The sequence below is a fragment of the Nannospalax galili genome, unplaced genomic scaffold (genome assembly GCF_000622305.1).
Source record: "Nannospalax galili isolate Female #2095 unplaced genomic scaffold, S.galili_v1.0 scaffold851, whole genome shotgun sequence".
NCBI classification, from domain to species: Eukaryota; Metazoa; Chordata; class Mammalia; order Rodentia; family Spalacidae; genus Nannospalax; species Nannospalax galili.
Genome location: NW_008330578.1, coordinates 289,511 through 299,156, shown reverse-complemented (window position 1 = coordinate 299,156; position 9,646 = coordinate 289,511). Strand labels below are relative to the sequence as shown.

General features: G+C 37.9%; 1 protein-coding gene across 1 annotated transcript in view; it reads right to left on the bottom strand.

Annotated features, from left to right (window-relative positions):
• The window catches only part of Dock3 (dedicator of cytokinesis 3), a 480,991-nt gene that overhangs the window by 200,651 nt on the left and 270,694 nt on the right, over positions 1-9,646 (bottom strand). The window contains exon 9 of the mRNA XM_029554349.1: positions 3,399-3,480. Coding sequence (XP_029410209.1) covers positions 3,399-3,480 — 82 coding nt within the window. The remainder of the gene's footprint in view (positions 1-3,398; positions 3,481-9,646) is intronic.

Genomic DNA, 9,646 nt, shown 5'->3' with positions numbered 1-9,646 from the left:
ACACACACACACACACACACACACACACACACACACACACACTTCCATCCAGTCACCAAAGATTATCAAACATTAATCAAAGGGGTTATACACAAGAATACTGGACATCTCCCTTAGTTCTGGCTGGATGAACAAAAGAAAATTTAGGTGTAATTTATGATATTTCCCAAGTAGCTATGTAGGGGTTCTTCCTAAGTATCTTATGGGCACTCAGAACTCAGTAGTATTTGTTTGAGATAAATGAAAATGAGGAAACAAAAGTATAAAAATATTTTAAGTAAAATTATTATTTGTGGGCTCCACATAATTTCAATGCAAATGCTACCTTATTAAATGTATGTCCACAGTTAAACACAATTATCACAGAGCTACTAAATAAGACTCTTCAAGACTAAATATCAAGTATGGCTATTCATTTGACTATGGCTATTCAAAATACAAATACCTATAAAACCAAGATGAGAAAGAGAATGAAAAACACACCATTCATCTGGTGAAAAGGGTGTGAATCCAAACAGCTTATGAGGATTTATATTTGCTCACTGGACTGAACCTTCCAATCCTATGTAACTAGTAAACTGTTACCAACCACACAGCAGGTAGAGAAGTGTGTGAGGTTACTGATTCAAGGACCAAGATTTCAGTGACTAATATTCAAGTTGAAACCAAGCAAAGTTGATTTACTTCCCTGTGCCTTGGCTACTCTTTTTCTACTTAGATAACAGGATTTATAGATAGAAAACAAAGTCAATTCATATTTAAGCTGTAGAAAAGGAAATCTATTTTAATACACAGTGGTATTACAGAAATCAGTTCTGAATTCTAAGAAATAACCTTTTTAAATACCATTTTTGAATGTAGAAGAATATAAATGAATATATAAAATATAATGCTACAGGATGTAGGAAAACCAGGGCAAGTTCATTCTGTTATTTAAACATAAGTGCAAATAATATATTCATGTAGATAGAATAGCAAATCATTATTGAGATCTTAGCATTTGACAAGCACCATATATGAGTATTGGATATCTATTAATAAGAAAAACGGCAGAGACATGTTCTTACACATTCCTATAGTAATTATTTATCAGGAAAGTAAGCAAAATCCTTATTGTATTAGACATTCAATAGGTATGAAATACCTCCTTCTTGCACATAATTCTTCCTCATAGGGAATCCTAAAATCTATAAAAGTCGGAAAAAAATAAGGCCTCAGAGAGAACAGGGATGTGCTATGGGTAATATGGCTACAATGGGACTTTAAAGTCTGCCAAGTAAGCTGCAAACTGCTGAGTTAGTGGTTCGCCTTTCTTGAAACTAACATAAGTTAACAGGTCAGCATCAACCATAGCTGTGGCTGCATTTTCTTTCATTTATTTGAGACTTCATAGCGTATTTACCAATCTGGAAAACTCTAGCTCAGAGGAATAACTCAAGTCTTAGATAAGAGAACAGTTCTTACCAAAAATTTTATATTATATAGCTGAAAATAAAACATGAAAAATTCAGGCTAAGATAATCTTTACAGAGATCACATGTACTTTGTAAAAAAAAAAAAATCTCAAATAATGCAAGGGACATTAAAAAATCCAAGGCTGTACTACAAAGAGAGCCATGGCAGGCAGTATACTTTAGCAGCCTTGTGCCTTCCCATTATGGCAGAATAGGAGTACATCATGAGTAGTATGTACATCTTTGATTTATAAAGTTAATGCTATAGCTTCTGCCTCTGGGCCCATACAGATAATTAAAATGCTAAATAAAAATTTTGACTTACTGTAATTACATTCAAATATCATCATAATTAAGTTCATTTTTCAAGAGACAAGGAATACACTCATCATATCTAAGAATTAAACAACAACATACTTATACACTTAGTTCTCACAAATCTAAACATCAGGAATCAACAATTTCTCTTGCTGTTTTACCAGAGAACATAAGAGAATCAAGATCTGGGAAAATCTTTTAAAGTTACTGAGACATTCAACTTCTGTTTTAGAAACAAGGTTGAGGTCTCAAAGGGGCCTCAGTGATCAGGCAATCTCAGAAGCACTCAGCCAACCCAATCCCACTTACTACAATCTAGATTCTTTCCTTGTTCTTTTTCTGACCAAAGAGACTATATTGCTTTTTCCAGATTAGGCTATTTTAACTACCTTAATAATCTTCAAGAGTTTGCTTTTCCTGTTCTGTACATTATCTCCTAAGCTTTCAATGCTGAGCTAAAAAAAATGAACAAACCATTATTTTAGCTTAGCTAGGTTTGTAAATCTTCCTGCATATTTTTTCTATATGGAATATATTTAATGAAAGCTACTCCTGTGAAAGTGGCTTCTGATTCTGTAGTAATAGCATCGGACATTTTCAAAGATTAAGTTGTAGTAAATAATCTGAAATTCGGTGAAGGAATACAATGTAGCTCTCCAAGAAAGTCACATATTAGAGCCTCAGATAAATACTATTTGCTTTAAAGAGGTATCAAATCAGCCTTAAGATATCTATCATGGGCCACATGCAAGTTTAGTGAGACTGTGAGACTATCACACCTTCCTAAACTCAATGAGATTTTTGTTCTGTTTTGTTTTGCTGGTGTCTCACTAATCCTCCTGCCTCCACCTTACAAGTAACTGGCATTATGCCTGGCCTATAAATTTTTTGCATCTCAGTTATGACTGATAAGGTCAAAGAAACAATATGAGTCAGAAGTGTTTTAAATTATGATACAGTCTTGTTTTCTTCCCCAGCAAATAAATTAATTCAAATAAAGTTGGATAATTTTTACTAGGTCAACAGTATTAAGAAACTTAGTTTTCAATAATCAGATTACCAAGCCTTCTCTGGGTGACAGCTTCATAAGTAGAGACCATGAACAACATAGTTATTCAGAAAGATCCAAAGTACAGATCAGAGTAGAAAAAGACCCTTCACATAGTATTTGAAAGACTAGTTTATATGAACCTACTAAAAGGCTGCTAAACTGTAGATTTGGTAGATACTTTTAAGAGAAATTATACCTTGTGGTGAAAGAGAGGGGGGGAGGGAAGGAAGAAGTGGGGGAGGGACGAAGGGAGGGATGGGGGAGAGAGAGGGAGAGAGGGAGAGAGAGAGAGAAACTATATACGTCTGAAATTTTGTGTGAAATAGCTTATAAAATCTACATCAGTAAAAGGTACTTGATTATATTTTTAATAAAAATTCAATTAAAAACCATAGTTAATTAAGCTCTCTATAAATATTTCACTAAAACTTGATAGAAATATAAATTAAGTCCCATTCTTACCAGTGTTGAGGGAAATAATAATAAATGTTTGTTTCTAGGTCAACAATATCCACACAGCAGGTCCCTGGTTAGAGCCAATAGCATAAAAGGGAAAGAGTTTAGTTTGCACATACTGTAAAAAGGGCACACATTCGTTCTATCTTCTCTGGGTTCCTTGGCCCACCATTCTTGTTTAGTCTCACCAGAAACCGCTCACTGAAATGTAGGAAAGAGAGAGACAGGAAAAAAATGTAATGAGCTCCATGCTCTAGAACAAATAAAAAGAGCATATACAGACAAAATCCTAAATGCTTATGAAGCTGATTATTTTGATGGGCAAGAACAAAGCCACATGTACTAGCAGGATATCTTTTATGCTGTGCTAAGCAACTTACAATGGATACTCCAAACTATCTGATAGGTGTTGCTGTTTCCTTGTGGCTGTTGTGTCTGGTCTCTCTGAAGGCGTGTGCTCCTTTTTTTTTTAATACTTCTCCCCAAATCTCCCTCAAAGGGATTGGGTATGCTTCTAAATCTATTATTGTTGTATATATTTGATGTGAACACTCAGATCATCATAAAAAATACCATACTAAGGCTAAAAGAATCTACATTAACCAGTTTACATCTTCCTATATATAATTCTGGAGAATCATTTTAGGGCTAAGAAAAAATGTTACAGGGACTTATAAAGACTTGGATAAAATAAAAAAAATAGTGCATTATAGCTAAAGTTACAATCAAAGCCACTAAATACTTTATTCTCAAGTAATGTAGGCTGTTCCTGAAGGAAATTATGGTATAAACCACCTTAGAAACAATGTTTACAACATTTGGAGAGCTATTTGCTCTCTAATCTCCTTCCTGTTCATACTCAGAATCTCACTTCTGCCATTTTGTCTGAAAATTCCTTACCAACTATAACAGGAAAACTAAGGCAGAGTAAGACTTTGTGTTGCCAGTTATACTCATTGAATGTATGTGATATCAATAAAAGGGATGGTATTCAAATATTGTGTAGAATTTTAAGTTCTATTATAGCATCGCTTGTACAGTTTGATTAGTTTGTGCAAGTATTTGTGCACTTAGTAAATAATTAGTTATAAAATTCTGTGAAACACCTCTGTGCTAAACTTGAAAATACAAATGTGAACAAAATAAATACACAAGCTGGGCTTAGTGGCGCACGCCTTTAATCCCAGCAAAGGCAGGTAGATCTCTGTGAGTTCAAGGCTGGCCTGGTCTACATAGTAAGTTCCAGGACACCTGGGGCTACAGGGAGACCCTGTCTCAAAAAATAAAAAAATACACAATACTTTTCCTTCAGAGAGTTTTTTCCTGGTAGACAATGAGACAATAGAAATGAATCTCAAAAGATTCAGGTCAGATATAAATTTGAGATTCCTCATTTGAGGGAGTAGATGAGAATAAGCAAAGAATGTGTATACAATGTGAAGAAAAAAGTCTTTGGTCAGAATCCTGTGGTCACTGACATTTAAGAAATAGGCAAAAGAAGAACCAGCAAAGCAGACACAGGGACAAACAACAAAACAGAAGAAAAATAAAGATGGTCGGATGCTGATTTATTGAAGGGAAGAGAAATCTGAAGGAGGAGGGAGGGGCTATCAAGGTTTTAGGCCACGGAGAATCACCTCAGATAAGGGCAAGAAGGCTATAAGATATAGTAATTACTAATAATTCTGGGAAGAACTGTCTAGATGGTTGGATGCTGATTTATTGAAGGGAAGAGAAATCTGAAGGAGGAGGGAGGGGCTATCAAGGTTTTAGGCCACGGAGAATCACCTCAGATAAGGGCAAGAAGGCTATAAGATATAGTAATTACTAATAATTCTGGGAAGAACTGTCTTAATGGAACAGTAGAGAAAGATGCCAGTGTAAGAAGAATGAGGAAATGCAAACAGCAAATCTATATCACTCTAAGAACGGCTGTGAAACAGAAGTAATGCAATTTTAGTTAACAGTCACATGGAGCTGAGGAAGGTCTTTGTTAAATAAGATAGCTCTCAATATAGAGTCAAGTGATTTTCAATAAAGGTATCAAGGTAAATCAAAGAGAGAAGCTTGGGGCTAGAGAGACAGCTCAGCAGTTAAGAGCACTTGTTTTCAAAGAGGACCTGAGTTTGGTTCCCAGCACCCATCAGGTGGTTCAGAACCAACTAGAACTCTAGTTCAGGGGAGCCGATACCCTCTTTTGGTGTCTGAGGGTGTCTGAACACACATGGTATACACACAGACATATACACATAAGTAAAAATACAAATCTTCAAAGAGAAAAGCATAGTAGTTTAACAAATAGTACTGAAGAATACATATAGAAAACTGAAGCTTGATCCTTACTCACAAAAAATTAACATTAATGGATTATAAACACATAACAGCCCAAATCAGAAAATAACAAGAAAGTAAAGGAGAGGTACAGGATAAAAATAAAGTGTCTCATATCATGCTGACATTATGTTTTCATATTTAGCATACAGTCAAAAACACTTTGTAACTTGAAATTATTAAGCAGATAGCATGAATCACAAGGATAAATTAATCTTTATAAAAATTAAAATTAGCCGGGCATGGTGCTGCACACCTTTAATCCCAGAACTAGGGAGGCAGAGGCAGGCGGATCTCTGTGAGTTCAAGGCCAGCCTGGTCTACACAGTTCCAGGACAGCTGGGGCTACAGGGAGACCCTGTCTCAAAAAGACCAAAAGAAAAAATTAAAATTATCTCCTCTTTGAAATGTACTACAAAGAACATAAAAGGATAAGGAATAGACTGGAGGAAAATATTTAGCAAACATTCATCTAAGAAAGAATTCTATTGAGAATATATAAAACAGCCAACTCAGTAATATGAAAAAATGTTAAAAATGGAAAAAAGCACTGGGGAGATGGCTCAGTGGTTAAAGTGCTTCCCATACAAGCAAGAAAACTGGAATCTGGGCTCCCAGAACCCACATAAATGCTAGGTGACTGTGGCAGTTCGCCTTAGTGGTAACTTCAGCCTTGGAAGGCAGAAGGCAGAAACAGGTAATCCCTGGAGTAAGATGGGTAACTAGACTCTAGTAGGCTCAGGATTGGATTGAGAGAGACCTTGCCTGGAAAAATAAAAGAATAAGGGTAGAGAGGAATCAAGGAAGATTTCCAATATCTACCTCAAGCCTACACACACACACACACACACACACACACACACACACACACCCCTATACATCTACCGACATACACGTAAAAGGTACATATATGCATGTGAACATGCATACCACACATACAAATGAAAAAGAGGGAAAAGAAAAAAACAACATGGAAAAAAGATGAACAGATCTTTCATCAGAGAATGTACAGGGATGGAAAATAAGCCAGAGAATGCATCAATGTCAAAACTACTTTGCAGCAACTATTCACATTTCTCAGAGGTTTAAGAGAAATTATGGCCATCAGAATCAAATTTACTCATAAGATTTTTTTTTGGTCTTTTTTGAGACAGGGTCTCCCTGTAGCCCCAGCTATCCTAGAACTCCCTATGTAGACCAGGCTGGCCTTGAACTCACAGAGATCTGCTTGCCTCATAAGATTTTGGAGGAAAAGATGGGATCACACTATGTAGCCCTGGTTGGTCTGGAACTCACTATGTAGATCAGACTGGCCTCAAATTTACAGAGATCCGCCTGCTCTGTCTCTGCCTCCAGAGTGTTGGGATTAAAGGCGTATGTGACCATACCTGGCCCTATTCATGAAATTTTATAAACATCTGTATACTTATATCACAAGAGGTCATTCTTTCTCTTAAATAACTGGGGTGAGAAACTCTCTTTTTCTAATCCACTGTTTGATCTCTTTCAAGAAGAGATTATTGTCACTCTCCCCCTTCCCCCCTTTTTTGAGAGAGTCTTGTTATATATCTCTGGCTGGATTGTAACTTGCTATGTTTATAGATCAAGTCGGCCTCAACTTGTGATGGTCCTCCTGGTTCTATCTTCTCTGTGCTGGGATTACAGTATGTACCACTCTACATTTAATTGTCCTTATAACGATAAACTATGGACAGACACTATGAAATTACTTCATTTTCATATTCTTGAACAAGGTCTTATGAATGTACGCCATAACTTGAATCAGTGAGAAGTCTAATGATAACTTTAAGATCACTTGCTTTTATGATAATTCCTGGGTGGCACTGCATTTCGCACACTTAAATCCTGGCAATGTATGCATACTTTCAACAGATGTTTGGTTACTGCCAAAGAGATGCAGGCTATTGAACACTGAGGCAGAGGCAGAGTCTCTTATCCTAAAGGATAATCTTTCCTAAAGCCTACATTTTGGGGAAAAAGGCCATTTCCTCAAATAAAATCAGTGGACTTCCCCCAACTCTTTAAATTTAATTTTTATGCCTCACATTTGATTCTCCCTGGAGATGGATACCAAACAGTTCTCTCATGATAACCTGCCAGGTGTTTGAAAGTAAGCAAGTAGTTCCAAAGATGTACTACACAGATTAGGAAATTGCTAACACTCCCTCACAGATTCATTTTCTAATTTAGATCATTTGGCTTTATTTCTCAAGTTCTTTAAGTTTTCCCACTTCACGTTATAGCACATAGAGCAAACATGCCCAAAGGGGTTTCATAAAGGCAAATCAGAGTCCAGCGCAATGCTTTCCAAATTTATTTTTAGTATCAGCTTTCTTTTCCTCATCAACAAGATCTTACTGCCCACCAACGTGGAAAAAATTCAAAAGCAGAGTTACTTTGGTAGAATCAGAACATTTTTGTTACTAACACAATTCAAGTGTTCTTTCTAGAGTTCTCCTCTCTTTTACCTTTTCAACAATCTTTACCATCATTCTTAGAAACTGAGCTAATGCTGAGAATAAGAGATGAAATAGATCTTGTCCTCAAGGTTTTGAATTTAATGAGACACAGAGAAACAAAAAATGGCAACACAATGTAAGCATACTATCAATCCAGATAAAGGGGTTGACAGATTATTAGCAAGAAAGTGGTATTAGAACAGGTTCGTGAAAGATGACTAATGTCTCACAATTTGGAGTAATGGCAAAAAAGAACTCCAAAAGGAGAGAGTGCCCAGTATACTCAGAAGTATGATGAAGCTTATGACATGGGGACGCTTGGGACATGAGTTAAAAGAGCACTGGAGAGTTAAAGGATAATGAGTGCTGTTGTGTATCAGTGTGAAATTATATGTGAGTGTCCCCTAGACTTATCATGAATACCTGGAAGTTCATTAAAATGCATATTTGGGGGGGGCACCACCTTATTCTATATCAGAAACCCTAGAGAAGATGGATTATGAAGTATACCAATCTTTCTTTTTTAAAAAAAATATTTCACCCCACCTGTCTCTCCTCCTAGCCTGGGTCCTGTCCAATCCTTGTCTTGGTGCCCCAGACACCTGGGGGAACCACCACTGCTTCTTGATACTTGGCACCCAGAGCAACTCAGTTCCTTCTTGGGACCCCATGAGCAGTGCTTCTGGACCTGGCCCCACCATCACCTTCCTCTGCTTCCCTGGGCGTGCATGACCCACAGGCCTCTCTTCCACCCGCAGGCCTCTCACTTCGGGGTAAGTTGATCGTGACCTCGGTGCCTTGACACCCCCAGCCTCATTCACCCTCCCATCTCCCCAGCCGGACTCTCCTCCTAGCCTGGGTCCTGTCTCATTCCTTGTTTTGGTGCCCCAGACACCTGGGGAACCACCACTGCTTCCTGATCCTTTGCATCCAGAGCAACTCAGTTCCTTCTCAGGTCCTCAGGAGCACTGCTTCTGGGCCTGGCCCCGCCCTCACCTCCCTCTGCTTCCCTGGGCCTTCACAACCCAAAAGCCTCATTCCTGGATGATGAGGCTGACCTTTCCTCTTCCTGATCCTTTGCATCCAGACCAACCCAGCTCCTCAGTGCAGTCCCCAGGAGCCCTTGGGGATGCTTCCCGCCCCCATCTTCCTTTCCATCTGTGGGTGGCACTGCCACCAGCTGCCATAGTCCAGCATCTTTCCTGGGCCCAGCTCAAAGGCAAGTCCAACCCCCGAATTCTTGAGGTCAAAATCTATCCTGGAGGGATTCAGACCTTATGAGAAAGCCTGAGAGCATCTGATCCTCATCTGACTTGGGCCTCCTGGGGAACTCCTGAAGACAAAAGCAATTAGTCCACACCAATATAAAATCAAAAGAGAGAACCAGAAGCTTAGACAAACCAGTGTTTCATGCCCCAAAATAAACCACAAAGACACATAAAGTTCACAAAAAGAAGCAGACCTAAACTCGAAGGCTTGAGTCTCACACAAGAATCAGAAACTACAAAAGAAATTCACATGTCAAAATCACAGAGAAAAAATAATAACATGAATTT